The sequence below is a fragment of the Merops nubicus genome, unplaced genomic scaffold (genome assembly GCF_000691845.1).
Source record: "Merops nubicus isolate BGI_N331 unplaced genomic scaffold, ASM69184v1 scaffold3187, whole genome shotgun sequence".
Taxonomy (NCBI): domain Eukaryota; kingdom Metazoa; phylum Chordata; class Aves; order Coraciiformes; family Meropidae; genus Merops; species Merops nubicus.
Genome location: NW_008618153.1, coordinates 72,345 through 90,742, shown reverse-complemented (window position 1 = coordinate 90,742; position 18,398 = coordinate 72,345). Strand labels below are relative to the sequence as shown.

Here is an 18,398-nt window from a genome sequence, read left to right as displayed (position 1 = left end):
GAGAAAGCAGTATTTTCATGAATCATTTAGAAGAATTTTCTATGACTAGTGCTGGGTCTGCTGGTTCACTTGAGGATGTAAAACTGAACTTATTAAATACGGCTTAAAGATTTGTGGCTAGTGGCTGTTACTCTACTGGATGCAGCTGAACAGATGCGTCAGGTGGTTTAAGGGTAGTATAGAAAGGTGTTTTGTTTTTCCTAAGTTCAAAATATCATGTGGGTATTTGTGTTTCTAAATAGGAAAAATTTATTTTAAAAGTTACTGAGGTTAAAAAGTACTCATCTGTAGAATGAACCTTTTTTTCCCCCTCTAGAAAATAGATCTAGCAGCACTTTTTCTCCTTAAAGATTTATGTGTGGTGCTCCAATTTGGAGTTCTTCCTACATTAAAAAAAAACCTCACAGCATTTCTGGTGCTCTTCTGTGCCACCCAGTTGTATGGTAGTGTATCCTTTATTTTCATAACGGCTGTCTTTTTAACAGCATGGAAAAACTTTTTTTGAGGAGAAAAAAAAAAAAGGAGGGAAGTTCTGGGGCAATATTTTTTGTGTTTTCTTGGGGGAGGGTTTATTTGATTGGTTGTGGGATATAATTAATTTCAATATTTTCATAGCTAGGAATGCTAAGTTTTTTCCACTTTTACTCCCTGTTTATATCATTGATCTTTGTGTGTCTGGGCAGACATGCCAGGTCTCTTTCTTTTTTTCATTTGCCTTCCTTTTCCACCAGTGACTGCAGTACCAGGTTCCTGGTGCATGGGGCGGGAGGTCTGCTGCTTCCCACCACACGTGATGGCAGTGACCTGAGCATGAAGTTCTGGTCTGTTTGGAAGAGCTGCTGGGTCAGTACGTGCTGCTCAGATACTGGCTCCTGCTGCACTTGGAGAGAGAGGCATGCTTCTAGCCTAAAGGGCTTCAGAAAGAAAGAGCTAGAGGTCTCTAATGGCATGATTTCAGATGTTCTGTGGTGGACATGATGGATGAAAAATAAAATCAATATTAAAAAAATTGGGGTCTTCTAGGGAGTGATGGATGTAGTCCAGTAAGCACTAACTCAGGTCGAGTTTTTGTTTTGTAACTTCCCTGATGTCCGTACCCCATGTAGATGTGTTTTGGGGGAGGGTTGAACACTGCCACAGAACTCTTCCAACAAGCCTGAAGCAGCACATTCGGAAGATCTGCAGTGCAGACACGGTCTGGACTAATGCTTTCTTTTTCCCAGTGATCTTTACCATGGTTTATGATTGCAGGTAATCTGAGCTGATGCTTGCATGGTGCCATGTAAAATGCTATTCTCATGTGTTTAATTGTACCAAGTTTAAATGTTCTCTATGCTGTTGTGTACTGTAGCTTTGCAGCTGGAATCATACTAAAAGCCAGCTAAAAATATTAAATTACTTTCTTTTAGATGAGCTGACCTGTATTTCCTTTAAACTCGTAAACTTTTCTGTGAATTCTGAGAACTCCTAAGCAAAAAATATTCCAGTTCAACTGCTGTTGATACTTTCCATCTTATTATTTTTTATAGAAGGTGAACCTCTAAATCTGCTCAGCATGTTGCTTTGAAATTGCTATGTTGTAAGTGAACATATACATGAGTATACATAAAATACTGCAAAATTTGATTATCTTTGTAGGGAAGTTTTTACCTTTGAAGACAATGTTAGGACCAAGATATGATGAACAGGTTGCTGAAGAGAATCGTTTTCACCCGAGTATGTTATCCAACTACTTAAAGAGTCTGAAGGTAAAGTTAAATTTTCTAGTAATTGAAAGACTACTTTGATTATTAATATACATTTGAATGTTGCTTTTCAGATTTAAGAAAGAAGTGGTTGGTGGCTTCCTTCAGGGCATCTGTAGAAAAAAAATATAAAGGTTTTTTTTGTTTACACTTTCAGGCTTTCTCTGCAAGTCCTAAATTTCAAAAAGTACTTTTTTACAGGCAAGAATCATGCAGAATACTCCATCTCATTCACTGTATTGGCAACAAGTATCTCGCTCTTCTGTGTTATTACTGTTGCATCTTGCAGTGATGTTATTGTCAAAATTCAGATAGTCTGCATTTGTTGTTTTACAGATGGCTCTTGTGTATGGATATATTAAGCTGCAGTTTGGCTTATAGGAGTGAAAACGTTTAAAAGTGAAAGGAGAATTTCAGAGAACTCTTCTGTAGCTTCAATGCATGTTTTCCTTCTTTTGAAGCATAGAATGCTTTATGGTATCTAACCAGTCATACTCAGGTATGGAAGAAAACAATTTGATCCTGTAACGTCTTAGTGAAAAAGGGAAAAAAAGGGCATAAATAGGAGAAAAAAAATTTAGGAGCATGGATGTGAACTCAGGAAGGTGGGTGGATGCCTTTATCATTGGGTTACAGAGTTGTGCTGCTGGCTTATTTCTTCATTGTCTGTTTCTCTTATTTCTGCCTTTCTGCTTCAACTTACATGTTGTTCTGCATGGTAGCACAACTTCGACAACAAAGGTGTGGAGCAGGAACTTTCCAGTCTTTTGTGTAGGTCTGTGAAGTGTGTTCCCAGTCCAGTGCATCTGGGGAAGTGGGAAATGGGATTAAACTCTTATGTAGAAGGCTAGCACTATTATTTTGACTGTATTTTTTATAAAGCTAATGGCTCTAGTAACATATTTTGTGGGTTTTTTTTTGTTTGTTTGTTTTCCTATTTTTTTTTCTGTTGATATAAGTTAAATTAGTTCTAAACTTATTTAATAATATCAGAGCTTGAATGTCTGAAGAATCAGGTGACTAAAATATGGGAATTTTCATTTTATGATTTTTTTTTTTTTAAGGGTCTAGGTATGAATTAGTTGGTGAGCTACTCAGTGTAGCAGCAATAGAGGTGCCTGTGGGCTGAGAAGTGTGATAAGAAGGTACTATCAGTGAAACATATGTGCCTGTTCTCAGGCACTTGAACTGGTAGTTTTTTTTCTTGTTTGGATTCTTGGATCTATGCATCTAAATTTTACTTAAGTTCCTCTTTTATGCTTTAAGTTGTTTGACTCTAACTGGCTTTGATTGGCATACCCAGAAATTTTCCAAAACCAGTGTTATTAATTATTTAGTTTACAGTTCTGCGTATATTTTGAAGTTCTAGAGGACTTCAGAGACTGACTTAGAATTTCTGACTATTTGCTTCTTAGTGATTTCTCACCAAAAAAGAAATCGCGGTGAGCCTTCATAACCTTTCCACTAGGCACATCGATCAGTTCTATTGCAATATTAAAATTCATCATGTCTTGAGTGACATCAGATGATTAGAATCTGAAAGTACAATTAGTGGCATGAGGATCCCCACTTACATTTTGGTAATTTTCTCCAACAAGCAGAACATGTAATTTCTCTCAAACTCCCTGCTCTCATCAAATGTATTATATTGTCTTGATATGGATATAGATATCCATATCCATATGATATGGAGTGGTTTACTAGAGTGCTCTGTTTGTAGAGCAGCAGTTTACCAACAATCTGGCAAAGAGGTGAACGTGCATTTGAAGAGACTTTGAAAACTGGATTTTCCCAAGGCAAAAGTAGCTCACTGTACACGGTTCTCATAATTTTACTGCAGTGTCTTTTACTGCTAATACTTTGCAGAATGAATCACTTCAGAAACCTGTTTATTGCTTAAATCCGTGTAATTTATCTCCCAAGTAAGAGACTTCAGCAGAAACCTTTACATCGGAATTTTGGTGAGATATTACTGCTACCACAGATTTTTGAAGCTAACAGTTCAACATTTAAGACAGTATCTACCTGGGAGGATCTTTCTCTAACAAGCTTACTGTGTGATTCCTTTTTCTCATGGAGCTAGCTGCTGAAAATCTGAACGTTAGAAACTGACTTGATAAGGAGTAGCAACCCTCTTTTTCTTCTGGTTGCCAATATTGACATAGTATCTTAATGGTCTCATAAAAAAATTGCAAGCGCAGGTAGTGACTGTGGATAGTTTTTGGTTTTATATTTCCTGAGGAGGTAGGTTAGTACTGTTTGTGCCTTGAAAAAGGTAGTTTTATTTCCATTATGAAAAGTTGGTACATTAGTTAACTCAAAAGAATGTTTGGTGAATTAATATGCTCCAGTTACAATATTCCTCTTAGGAAAACTAGTTATCAGGTTTTCAGCCACATTATTGTTCTCACAGATAAATTCAATCATTGATTTAAACTACTTTTCTCAAACAAGAAATGGAAGAAAAAATCCTGGGACTGGAGAGAATTCAGTGTATTGTAGTATGCTCTCTCCCTCCTGGGGAGGATGTTTTCAAGTTTCAGTGTCTAATGAGAAACTTACGGGGTCATACAAGGGGAACCAAGCTAAGCCCAGAAGAGTGCACACATAAGAGATTAATAGCTGGAGATAGTTGGAATGTGAGAAAGTGAGGAGGAAGGCATTTATAGGTGTAGGAGGAAATGGAGAGCCTGGCCAAAATAAGTGTGAGCCGAATGGAGGTGGTGTGAAGGTCTTGGTACTATTTTATGTAGAAAATGAGAATTTCAAACTATCAATGAGCTTTCCCCCCCCCCCCCTTCTATCCAGCTGTCTTTTACAATAGAAGCAAAAAAAATTGTTTCAGTTATATTTCAATCTGATGCCTAAGATGAGTGTTGCAACAGTCCTTGTAAGAAATAAGTGTATGTTTTAGTGAGAAGTTGCTGAAGAATTTAAAATTATTATTTCTCCCAAAGCTGTGTCGTTCAATGGGTGTGGTGGGCTGAAAAATGCGATTCATACAAAACATTGGCTAGAAAAAGTTTTTTCCAGGGGGTGGCTATCTATTTTAGCTCAGTCTTTCAAAAATCAGCTCCTATTAACTTTCCAGGAGTAAACTTAAGAGAACGTGACTGAGAGGATGACTGTAGTAACATGTGATGTCAGGGTTTCAGAGCAGAGCAAAGGACCTGTGTGATGAATGTACGTGTGCTAGAATCTGTTTTATAGGTGAGAATTGTGGTTTGTCAGGAGAAACACAGTATAACCCTGGTTCAGTGACTGAAATGTTTTGATTCCTGTAGTACCGGTGGCTTTTTTTGTGTGGGTTTTGGAACATCATCATTGTATACTTTGCCGTATATGCTTTTATAGCTTTAGCTAAATTATATTGGATGCCCATTTGGTTTACTGCTTCATGAAATATGTGAGAAGCAGTGTCATTTCACAAGATCTCCACTTGTACATGATTGAAATGATTTTTAAAAATTGCAGGGGAATAGCAGGCCAGGAGTCCTGGAGTCCTGTAGTTCATAATTTTCTCTCTAGAAGACACTTTGTTGCATTTAATTCGAATACAACAATTAAATATAACATCTCAATTATTTGGTGACACTTTGGGTCTGAAGTATGTTGTAGTGTTCTGGTTTCTACATGCCAGTCACAAAACTGATATCTGTGTTTTCAAAAGAGTAATTTCTAAATGTTGAGGGGAAAGCATGCAAGTATTCTTTACATTTGAAAACTTTGACATAAAATTAATTTTCGTGCTTTCATGCATCTTCTCAGACATAATGCTTCATTGTAGCAGGAGATTGGGGAAGCTTAGAGGCTTCTGGTGGGAACATTCCAAGCTGCTGGTATTTGAGAACAGTTGGGTTGGGAATAGACTTTGAGTTTTCAACACTAAAATGGAATTGTATCTTGTCTGCTTTTGGATGGGAAGACATGAAGCTATGTTCTGCAAATTACTTGCATTTCTTTTTGTAGCTTTCCTTTAACAATCGTTACATTAAACAGTTTATATATGTTTATATAAATAAACATATGTAACATAATATAACATATATAACATAAATATGTTTATATAAATAGAAATATATTTAATCTGTCATATATTTAATCTGTCTTCATGCTTTTATTAAAGGTTGTTTTCCTCATGATTTCCTTTTCTCCAGACTGACAGATGATATAGTGTTTTTGTTTTAAGAACAATTCACATCTTGGAATCCTCGTTTCTTGCTAGAGTGGAACTGAATGCAAAAACCTTCACTTTGAAATGATGTTTTCATTAACTCTTAATTTGAAAATATTTTTTTTTTCCCTCTTAGCTGAGGACATCTTGGAAGTGTTACACTCAACTCCATATTGTACATAAAAGATTATGAAGCTGGTCTGTGTTGAAGTTGGGAAGGAGAGTAGTTAGGAGGTCAAGTATGTGGCTTCATAGTCTAGAGCTCTCTGGTGAAAACAAACCTGATTCTCCTATCAGTCTTTTTGCCAACTCTGACCACACTATTGATAGGATGCAGAATGCAAAGGGTGATTCTTATGGTTTGTTCTTTTTTTTTTTTTTGGGACATGGCATGTTACTGGAAGATACTCAGTGGATTCCCTCCATGGAGCTATTGCTTGTGTACAATGGTAGAAAAATATTGAAATAGTTTTCATAAAACTAGCTCATTTTAGATGTAATTTTCTATCCTAGCACGTTGTGCTGTGCAATCACCTAGAAGTACTCATGTGTGAATATGTCATTCTCCTCTGAACAGTTATTTTGGACTGGTTTATGTCACTGCTGTAGGGTTATGGACCTACAGCGTGTACCACCTGAAAGCTTCGTGTCGTGTTTCTTGTGAATTGAGTAGTCTTTGAGATACTTGCTAAACGCTATTGAGAATGGCGGGGAAGGACAGTAGTCACTGAATTAACTGTAGGAAAGGAAAAATTATTCACTGGTTAGTATGCTGTCAGTCTGGATGTTTAGCAGCTTGGTTGACACTAAATATTTGAAATTTCAGGTGATACAATACTGTTTTCAGGTGGACCCCTACTGAAGTCGCTTATATTTCCACAAAATACAGTAATAAAAATAAATAGTTCTGAATACAGTATACAAAGTTGAAGTAAACAAGAAAAAATTCAGAACAGATTTAGATGTTGCACTACAAATGCTTAATGCTGCTGACATAACGTTATGATACTTTTTAATAGATGATAAATAAAAATATGGAAGTATAGAAGCATTATGAAAGTTTATCATCAGAACTTTGAATACCATGGATAACTACCTCTGTAGATAATTGGAAATTTGTCTTTGGGGTCTGCTGAACAACATATCCATGTGAAGCAGTTGTTTCTGACCTGTATTCCAATTATAAGTGGATTTTTTTCTTTTCTGAAATGTCTGGAAGCAGTGTTTGAATGTGTTGTTCTTCCACCTGTGCTGTTAAATTATTGCCAGTTTGTTGACCTTAAGGGAAGTAAAACCTGATCAAAATCTTGTTTATGACTGTGTACTGGAGTTTTAAATCTACTGAAGATGTAGTGTTCTTCTATGTTGCTGCATGCCTAACATACTTCAGTGTTAATATATTTTTAAGTGCACCATTGGTGTAACTTTAAAAAAGACAAAGCTATGCAGCAAGGTTTTTGGTAAACTGCTACGACTCTTAAAATGCCTTTCAAGAATACATCTGGTTTCATAGTGAGGATCCTACTTGAAGGCATGACATTCAACATTTTGACCAAAAGCAATTACTTATGAGGCAGGAAACCAGGAATACTTTAAGTACACAAGCATGTTATCGAGATGTTTTTTCTTCAGTAGTGCTGGGAGGTATAAGGTTAGTGGAAATTCTCTTTGGACCAAGGATCAGTAGGATGCGCTTTGGTGACGTTCTCTGTGTGTTGGATGACACCCAGTGGAATTGCTGCTTTCCATCTTACTGTTTAAAAACTAGTGTAAAAACTTCCACAAGGATACTTGAAAAGACCTGTTGTACAGCTATAAAACCCAAACACTAAAAAAGGATTTTCGTGCACAAGGAGTCATGTTAGGGTGGAGTGGACGAGGCAGCCTGAATTCAGGTGCATCCTAACATCTGAGGGGTCAGTACTGCCACCTTAATTACTCACAGCACCTTTGAAGATTTCAAGTTGTTTCACAGTTTAGCTTTGAATAAAATGTCTCTGAGAATGTAAGGAAATTTTTGTTTTAAACTTGAAAATGTCTTCATTTGCTTTTCACTCTAAGGGATAGGTAGATTGAATTGTTTCTTCTGAAAGTATACTTGTATGTATAAGTCTCAAAAGTTAATTGTTCTTACGATACTTCTACTGTGCCAGTGGTTAATATTGTTCTAACTAAAAGAATAAGAGCACCTGATTCTGCCCTTATAATTCTTTACCAGATCTTTCTTATTTAGAAATGTTGGTAGGAGCGAATGAAGTTTTTGAATTGATGGCTAGTGCTAATTCAGACACCAGCTTTCACAAAGAAACACAGATGACTGTGATAGTGGTAAAATACAGGTTTTTATGAACAAATGGAGTATTTAAGAATTTTTAAACTTGCAGCTGTAGCCTGCTGTTGCTTCTAATTTGGATGTTATTAACCATTTAGTATTTCTGCCCTAATACTTTACTCGAACAACATTAAGGTTTAGTTTATATTTAATTACATTTAAATTTTTTTTTTTTTTTAGGTTAAAATGGGTTTACTGATAGACTTGACCAACACCAGTAGATTCTATGATAGGAATGATATAGAGAAAGAGGGGATTAAATATATAAAGCTCCAGTGTAAAGGGTAAGTTTTCTGCACTTTTTAAATATTTAGCTTTTTAATTTGAAAGATGACACTGAAGTAATTGATCTTCTCCCCCTTCTGTTGTTTCCCCCAACTATCTTCTGACCTCTGTGTTCCTGTGTGTCCCAGGCATGGCGAGTGCCCTACACCTGAGAATACAGAAACATTCATCCGTGTATGTGAACACTTCAGTGATAAGAACCCCTCAGAGCTTATAGGTATGTCTTCTTGCATCTGTTATGCCTATCATAAATTTTTACTGTTAATTCATTTATTTTTTTACTCATAACTGCAGTGTCTTATTCTTAAAAGCCCAAGCAAAGGAATTCCGTCAGTACAGTGTTCATGCATATATAGATTTGATTGGCTTTTACTCCAGAAACTAGCTTCTGGTTTTCTACAGAAGCTAGTATCTTTCTGCATCCATCAGTTTGATTACAGCTATTGACTTAATGTGGAAAAATATACAGGTTTAAGAACTGTCTATAAATACGTGATATTTGCATTGTGAATTTGTAACTTCTGCTGATACAGGTGCAGGTTCTGTATTGCCCAAGTATTGTTTTGGCATTTGGTGGTCTGGCTTACTTGCAGTCAGAATGGGTAACTGAGTGATCAGAGATTCCTAGCATATCTCATAAAACAGCTGATTAATTGCTGGAAAGTGGTACTAGATATTAGGCTAAGTTTTTCTTCTGTGGTATACTGTCTCAGTGAATGTTCTTAAGGATAATTTTTTTTTTGTTTGTTTGTTTTTACATAGAGCAAAAGAAATTTTCAGTTTAATTTGAGTGGCTTCTAGTTTTAGTTATTCTGATTTCTGTTAAGCATATTGATGTCAAACTCAATCTGAAAACTGTCAGAGACAAAAAACTACTTTGAAGCTGAGTTTCCCAAGTCAAAATGGGTGTTGTCCTCAAGCCTCTGTGATGATAATTCTGCAGCCTTCCTGAATGTGAGTGTCTGTGTGACTTGGGAGTCCATGGAACAGTTTAAGTGGGTGTCACTGATAAGAGCTTGGTAAACTAAGCTGGTATGTTCAGACATAGTAGGATTTATACAGCATTATAGAATTGTACAGTAGATGAGGGTGTTGGAAGGGATCTGTGGAAACTGGCTAGGCAGTTGCCCTTCCTTAAAGCAGGGCTGGCTGAAGCAGCTTGCTCAGGACTGTGTCCATGTGGGTTTTGACCATTTCCAAGCTTGGAAATTCCACATCATCTGCCAACATCTTCCAGTGTTTACTTACCCTTGTAATATACAGTTGTGGGTTTTTTTAATGTTTAAATAGGACTTATTATATTGCAGTTCGTACCAGTTCCTTCTTGTCCTGTCACAGGATACCACTGAGAAATTTTTTTTTTTTTTTTTTTTTTAAAAAAACACTTGAGAGATTTAATTTGGGCACATTTTCACATAATTTTCTTTTGGGTACCTTCTTACTTCTTTCACATAGAATGCAATTTTTATTTGAGACCTGTTTTTCTTCTCTAAACTGTAACAACAAATATGTGATAAGAAAAATGAGGAACTGCAAAAAGAGAGTGAGTGGGATCAGTCATCAACAATATTACAGAACTTGCACCAGAACTTGAAATATTGTTGATAACTGATCCCGCTCACTCTTCTTTCACAGTTCCTCCACTTGGTTCTCCAACAGTATTTCAGAACTTGAAATATTGTTATAATCAGCAATTTATATGGTGCATGGATAGCATGGTGATATGCTATAAATAACAGGCCCATTTAACTGGTATTTCAACTTTTAAAATGCTGTTTTTAGTACTGGGTCACTAACTTTTTGGCTTCTATGAAATTTGGAATGCTATTCTATTATTTAGATCGTTTCATCTCTATGGGGGAAAAAAAGTAAATTAGAAAGAATCTAAAAGAAAATATGTTGACTAACCTCTTAAATAACCTGTGGTTTAGGCTTCCATGGTAAAAGAGAAATGCTGGGATTTTCCATTTCCCTTCATTTCTCTTCCATGGCTTACTGAAAAGTTGTTTCTGGTTCTGGACACTTGTTTCCTCTGACGGAGCATCAGAGGGACTGGTGTAGAGTCCCTGGTGTTTTTTTATCAAAAGTGAAAGCAGTGTGCAGCACTGATAGTACTGCACCCTGGGTGATCTTTCCCTTCCAAGCTGTTGGTCTCATTTCTGACATGCTTCTTATCTTTGTCACATGTGTAAAATTACTGACTTAACCTTCTTGGTAGCAGTAACAGCTGCAGGACTTACTGGTAGCAACTGTGTGCCATTTCATTTCCAGTGTCAAGATCAGATGTGAAAAGAGACTGAAATGTGAATGATAAGTGAACAAAATTTTCTATTCAGCTAGAACAATACAGGATGGAGACTTCATTTTTGCAAAATGAAGGACTTGGGTATGCCTGCCAACCTTAGGGAAACAGAATGCAAAAATTTTCCTGAAGTAGAAAACAAAAAAGAAATGATTGCTGAGAACAGATTCTAGAAGGAAGCTAAAATCGATTTCATTTGCTGCAAGTTGCACAGTTTTTCATATTATTAAATGGTTAGAATGGATAAACCCATTAAATTTGTAGTAGTTTTTCCTTGCTTTAGGAAGAAGGGAAGCTTGGTGGAGTGAGCACAAAGCCCTATCCTGATAGGGTTGATACATATTTCTGTTTACCAATATCAGCTTTCTGGATTTTATCAGTCTACTCTTTGTAGGCATTTTTCAGATGTCCAGTTTTGGAAAAAAAAAAAAAAAAAAAAAGAGTGCTTCCAGCATAGGGGAGCATTTAGAAAAAAAGACATATTCACATTTTTTCTGATTAATCATCAAGTGAATTTTTGCTGAACTTGCTTTACCTAACTATGGTAGAGAAATAAGGAAATCAATAAAAGCTTAAATGACTTCATGGTCATAACTGAAAAATATGTTAATATTAAGAATAATTGCATTTGGTGTTAGTGGAAATACTCTGATATTTATAATTTAAAATGCAGTCTGAGGAAGACATAACATATCACCTGAATCCTTCATGACATTTTTAATGGAACAGATTTTCTGACTAATTTGTTTATCACTAGATGGTGCTGTTGCCTTGGCAGGAATAAAAGTTCCACTGCATTTGACTATTCTCTTTTTACTGGGAGATGAATTCAGTAAAGTACGGGCTGAAGCCTTAATTCTTTTTTCTTAACATTGAAAAGATAAGTAATTCAAGGTGATTATACTGTTGTATAGTTTTCTTTTTGTAGTTTTTTTTTTTTTTTTTTTTTTAAATTACCAAGTCTGTTCTTGGCATGGTAATACCAAATTTGAAATGGAGTTGTGGTCTACTGACACTGCTTTCAAGTTTGAGGTGGGGTAATCTGGATGTGATTTTTTTTTATGCCTGATGGTGTGAAATGAATGAATGTTGAATGCACTAAAAGCATAATTTCTGAACTTGATTGTATTGTCTTCTGACAAGCATATGAGCAGTCTTAAAAAAATTACTTTGAACCTTTTGTGCATTAGCCGTATTTCAGCTGAGTTCTTGAGTTGGAATAAACTGAAGTGTCCTGTACTCTTGTTGCTAATAAATTGCCTTTTAGGCTTATGTGCCTTACGTGATCTGGGAAGGGACATAACTCTTTAATGTTACTTATGAATGTAGAAGGATCCAAAAAGACACTGTGAAAATAAAGCGTGTTTGTAAAAATTATTTGCAGATGGTTATTCCCTTTTCTTGTGTTGTCTAGGTGTCCATTGCACACATGGTTTCAACAGAACTGGATTTCTGATCTGTGCCTTTTTGGTCGAGAAGTTGGACTGGAGGTAATTTTGAATGTTAATTCCTAGGGATTTGTGGAGAGTGAGCAAAGGCATCTTCAGTATGTTTCACTCATTGTCCTGACAGCTATCCTAACATATTCACTGTTTGCTATTTTAAAACTGCCTACTAATCTTGAGAAACAACCTCTATTAACCTTATTCATATCTTCCTTTGGTATCTTAGCTTGTTTCAGTCAAGCTTTTCAGTTTCAGTAGGTCAAAAGTCAGCTGTGCCTGCTGTGTCGGCTTCTAGGAGTGTATATATTCTGTTGTGTTTCTTCCCTGTCACATGTCCCACATTTTGAGTAAGAATGTAGAGTTCAGAGATGCCTGAAAGATTATTTCTCTTACTTTTTTGTTTGCATCCAGCCCTTTTTTTTGTTTTTGAGCTCTGAAGAGATTAGCTGAGCAACAGCAGAGGGACATACTTGCTGCTGAAGAGTTAGAGGGAGACAAAGTCCTTGTTTCCAGCTTTTTGAAATCTACAGCATGCTTCCATACAGACTTACCTGCAATTTTTTAAAATTTTAAATTATTGATGCATTCATGAGGAGTAGTGATCTTAATTAAAAAAAATAAATTGCCCTTTCCCTGCTGGTGGGCATGACTTCACCATGTTTGGTAGTCTCCATGGAACACTATGTGCTTGTTGACAAGGTCCTGTTCAAGGCATGTTTCTTAACAAGCCCCTTAAGTGTTCTGATGATGTATCTTGTATGGTCCTTTACATGAAGAAAATTCTAGTCCTGTTGCAGCATTTTTTTATGACTAGACATACAGTTATTTGGTGCTTAGCATGTATGTGCAAGCTGTTGGCAAAGAACTAGGTCATTGTTGTCCATTAGTAAACTCAGAATAAAGACATTGTGGTAATGGAGACAGAATACCATTAGTAGTGGGTGGCTGAATCTTGGCAGAATCGTAGCTGAGCATGGGAAATAGATACAGATACAAATATCTTTATTGTATATGTACTGTATTTGAACTAACAAATTTGTATGCTTTTAATCTAACAATTTAAGAGTAGCGTGCGATAATTAGACTTAGAATTGGTCCTTTGTTCTGCAGAGGAAATGCACTTGAAACTATTTGAATCTCTTGCTTTTATGCAGCATCTCTTTATTTTCAAACCTCATTGGGAAAAGCCTTAAAACTTAACAGCCGTGTCTTATCTTTTTTGCTTCAGTCAGGTAGTTAATTGTATCAAGTTTGTTCATCTCCGTGAGATTTTTTTTTTTTTAACAGAACAGCCAGACATCACCTGGTTGGGAAGAATGTCCACAGCAAAAGAATGAATTTCAGCAAGGTGGTAGTAAACGCTAAACACTCTGTTAGGATAAATCCCATTTGCTGTATCATTCTTGAAGATAAGGCACTGTTATTTCACAGAATCACAGAATGTTAGGGGTTGGAAGGGACCTCTGCAGATCATTGAGTCCAACGCCCCTGCCAGAGCAGGACCATCTGGTCTAGGGCAGGTCACACAGGAACGCATCCAGACGGGTCTTAAAAGTCTCCAAGGCAGGAGACTCCACAACCCCCCTGGGGAGCCTGTTCCAGTGCTCTGTAGCCCTTACAGTACAGAAGTTCTTCCTCATGTTGAGGTGGAACTTCTTGTGCTCCAGTTTGTGACCATTACCCCGTGTCCTATCGCAGGGCATAAGTGAGAAGAGGTTGCCCTTTCCTTCTCGACACCCAGCTTGCATTTATTCATACACAGTAATTAGATGAGGAAGTAAGATTTTCCTGATGAAAAATCCATCCATATTCATTCCTTCAGTGTATTATATAGGAGTGCTGCTGATGTATTGTGAATACTGAGAAGTGTTTTTTTTATATTTAGTTTAAAGAAAGGTCATCCAGACTGAAAGTTCTCCAGCTAGTGGTTAGAAACCTTACTTGATTCTCTTTTTCACAACTCATTTTTCCTGAAGACTGCTATGTATCTAGAACTTGTAAAATGTCTTTTTTCAGCTGGGTTTCTGTGCTTGAAATCTGTGCTGCCTCTTTTAGCTTTCATTGCCACCTACTCCAGAATAGTACAGAGTTTTAGTATCATTAGAGACAAATTTGAGTGTCTTTCATGCCTCATCCATTTTGGTTTGTTTTGTCCTTACAATAGCAGTGATTACAGAAGAAGTGAAACAATTTAAGAAAGGTACCAAAATAAAAAGTGTCTTGCGAGGATTAGGTGTCTTAGAAAACATAATGGGAAAGAAAGCTCCTCCTAAGTAACTGAGATTCTTAAACTGTCATTTCTGAGATCTGATGACCAACCATCTGATAGTCTCACTCTGGAAAATGTTTTCTTTTTTCCTCTTACCAAAGATCCAAAGAGACAACCAGACTTAGTTGTTTGTAGGTGAATTTCCCAGAAAAGAAACATTTCCTCATAAATTCCTCACATACTGTACAGATCAGACAAAAAAATACCTTTTGTATTTTAATTTCTATTTCTTTTTTCATTTTAGCTATATGTTTTCTTTGTTCCAGTGGCAGGCTGTTTTCTTATCTGAAAAAGAATCTTTTCACAGCATGTAATGTGCTTCTGTTCCAGCTTTTAAGATACAGTCTTGTCCAGAAGCCTATCAGGGTCATGTACCTTCTGTGATTTCTCCTCTCTGTTGTTTACCAGGATTTCTAAATGTTGATCTGTGGATCATTACTGCTCCACGCAGCCACGATGAATTAAAGACAGAATTATGTCCAGTGTTTTCTGTTAAACATTTTCATATGATCCGTGAAATTTAGCAATAATAAAACCCTTGTGCTGTGCTTGCTGTTGTCTGTTTTGGAGTGCTTTCCAAATGGCTAGTAAAGGTGCATGATTGCTAGTTTTGGTTTCTAATCTTTTTGTCATCCAGTCTCCAGTTAATTAAAGCACTTATAATTAATTGTTATTTGCAAAGTATAAGGCTTCTGAATTAGTTTTTTTTTAATGAGAAACTTCTGGAAAGAGAATTAATTTAAAAAAATTAGGGTGCTTTTTGCCAGTGTGATGGCAAAACCTCTAATGACAGAAAAGATAATTCTTAGGAGGAAAAATACAGCCGTATTTGAATTTCAGCACTTGCATTTTTCTTCATTGTTAGTTCATCTTTTCCTTTGGTCTTTTTGCCTTCATTCTGTCCTTAAGTACTTACCTACATGCCACCCATTCCTTTTCTGTAGCAATAACAGAAGTTTTACCGAGATGACCAGCAGACAACCATGAGCTGTAATAAGGAGAGGAAGCAGTGCAAGCTGCAGTTATTTTTGAGAACTTAAAACAGTGCCTGTGTAATTGTGCAGAATCTTGTGCAAGAGCAACTGTTGCTGGGCTGGTCTAAGCACCATGTTTCAAATATAATGAATGTTTGCACAATGACCAGTTTGGAGTTTAATCCGCAGTCCCAATAAATCTTATGTTTGGTGAGCTGTAACAGGACTAAAACATGTAAACTAAGCATCCAGAGTGATTTTCAATTTTTATTTGACAGTATTGAGGCTGCTGTGGCTACTTTTGCGCAGGCTAGACCACCAGGTATTTATAAAGGTGACTATTTGAAGGAATTATTTCGTCGTTATGGAGATGAAGATGATGCACCATCACCACCTCAGCTACCAGAATGGTGCTTTGAGGAAGATGAAGAGGAGGATGATGATAATGGTAAAACAGGAGGCCCAGAATCAGAACCTGGATCATCAAGCTCTTCCTTTGGCAAGAGGAGAAAAGAACGCCTAAAACTGGTATTTCTGATTAAGAACTTTAATGTTGTAATTGCTAAACTTAATTTTATAAACTCATAGTCATCAGTTTCTATGTAATACATGCTATACAAGTGTCAGTGCTCTTGCCAATGAGGACTAGTAGTGTTGTCTCTAATCAGGTACCAGGAATATATTTGTATCATTTGAAGACTAATGGCTCAGTTCTTTCCAAATTTCTGGCCTTTTTTTTTTTTTTTTCAATCTTCAAATAAAGCAGGGGAGCATGTTGTGAGTGATAACAGATTCACTTCTTTTGCATAATACTGAATTATTTTACTTGCGTACCGAGGTGTGTTTGTTTGCAAACACTTGAAAATCCTCATATAAAATATGCTGCAAAAACACATTTTGTTGTTACTGCAGCTGCTCAACATGGTTTACAGATGGAGTATGGAAGAAATTAGTCTGAAAGGAATACAAAATCTAGCCGAAAGAAGCAGGAGAAACACTGAAAGCTTTCAAGTAGTTTATCACCTGCAGTAAAATAATTGCTCACATTGTGAAAATCCATAGTATTATTATCCCTGAACACCTTTTATTCAGGGATCTGACCGCTACCTACCTTAACCTTCTGGTAAAATACTGACATCTAAAAAAAATTTATTTGGGCTGGAAACTCAAACCCGTTGTTTTTTACTTGCCTTTTGATGCTTTAACAAATGAAGTGTGATGTTGAGGTCCTATGACAGCCTCTTTTCAGCAAATAAAACTGGTCAGTTTAACAGGAATCATGGTACTGGCTTCCCAGGCTTTTTCTTATTTGCCACCATAGTTTTTTTGGAAAGCTGGAAGCTCAATTATACGAATAAGCATATTAATAACTAAAAGTTAATTATGAGTTAGAGGATTTAGGAAAGAAAGACTAATCTAGTTAATATGCATATTCGTATAATTCAGTTTTGCAGCTCTGGAGGAACGTTCTTTGACACGAAGAGGAGGAATGGGGAGAATTCTTTACCATGGTTCTTGGCTGGCAGATTGAACTGCTGCTTAACTCAGTAGAGATGGATGCAGAGTATTTGTGGTTCCTTGTAAATATGCCATCTGCAGGGGGAATGATTATCAGGTAAATACCTCTTGCTCAGATTTCTTTATTTTACTGTCTAAAGGATTAGAATTTCAGCATTATGGTGATTTCCCCTGACAAATATTTTCAGCCTTCTAATTTGACTCTTTCTCTAAACACCTGGGGGTCAACAGTGTTAAACTAGAGGTGGAATGTGGTGGTAGTGGTGTTCTGAAAGGTTTTCATTTTGACCCAAATCTTTGTAGGGATAGAAGAAAAGTTCAGGGCTAGAGGAGGAGACGCCTCCCAAGCATCTTGCTAGGATGTTGAATAGTCAGAGGCAACTGCCCAGGTAGCTTGTAAAGTGAGGTTAGTTTGTTGTAAATTTCAGAGATTCCATCTCAGATGTGAGAAACTTTACTGAAACGTCTTTCACTAAATTTCCATGTTTTGATGTCAGAAAGTCATGACAGCCTTTCTTTTCTACACTATAGAAACTGTGGGGACTGTTAGAACATAATGGTTTCTTTTGTCATCACCCAGATGTAGCTGACAGGTAACAGCAAATCTGTTTGCTGTAGCCTCAGATGCTGTGCAGGAAATCCAAACACATTTTGACTTTGTCAGTGCATGCCATAATTGTAGCATTGGAGTGACATTATTAGCTGACACTTAGAATCTCAGTTCAGGAAAAAAAAATCTTCAGGAAAAAAATACTTGATATTGCAACTAGGACAAAAAGCTGTAATTCTGAGCCAGATCCTTCAAACTTTTCATAGGTCAACAAGATCCTTTACTCTTTATTAAGGAATGCCATCTGTTCTAGTCCCATGTAAGCTGTGTGTTTCACAGACATTACAGGGTCTGATGCATAGTGCTTCTAAAATCTCAAAACATTCTGGAAGGGATGGTAGCTGTTAATAACTTTCTTTATGATTTTGAGTGCAGGTGCCTTGTGGTCATCTGTGAGACAGCAAGAAACTATTAAACCTCATGGTTGACATAATTAGCAAGGGTAATATTTATTAATTATCAAAGTACATTGATTCTAAATATGAGTGACTCTATTCTTCTCTGCCTAACCTCCTGTTATTTTTGCTAAAGTCTGACTCTGTACTTACTGTTCTGCCCATCAGCATCTTGATGGATATGGGAGAAAGGTTATTTAATGATTCTGCAATAGCATTTCCTTTTAGCCTTCTTTTTTCCATACTAGCTGCCAATTTGTTCACCTCTTCCCTATAGTAAAATTTTTTACACTTCTGACCATTCTTGTCAGTCCTTGTATTCTGTTATGTTGACTCATGGTTTTTCTGA

General features: G+C 36.5%; 1 protein-coding gene across 1 annotated transcript in view; it reads left to right on the top strand.

The window, feature by feature from the left end:
* Positions 1 to 1,643: 1,643 nt before the first annotated feature.
* Positions 1,644 to 18,398, top strand: part of RNGTT (RNA guanylyltransferase and 5'-phosphatase) — a gene marked incomplete at its 3' end in the record, with an annotated part of 86,515 nt that continues 69,760 nt past the window's right edge. The window contains exons 1-5 of the mRNA XM_008943339.1: positions 1,644 to 1,748; positions 8,432 to 8,535; positions 8,665 to 8,753; positions 12,253 to 12,328; positions 15,805 to 16,054. Of these exons, the coding sequence (XP_008941587.1) occupies positions 1,662 to 1,748; positions 8,432 to 8,535; positions 8,665 to 8,753; positions 12,253 to 12,328; positions 15,805 to 16,054 (606 nt within the window). The remainder of the gene's footprint in view (positions 1,749 to 8,431; positions 8,536 to 8,664; positions 8,754 to 12,252; positions 12,329 to 15,804; positions 16,055 to 18,398) is intronic.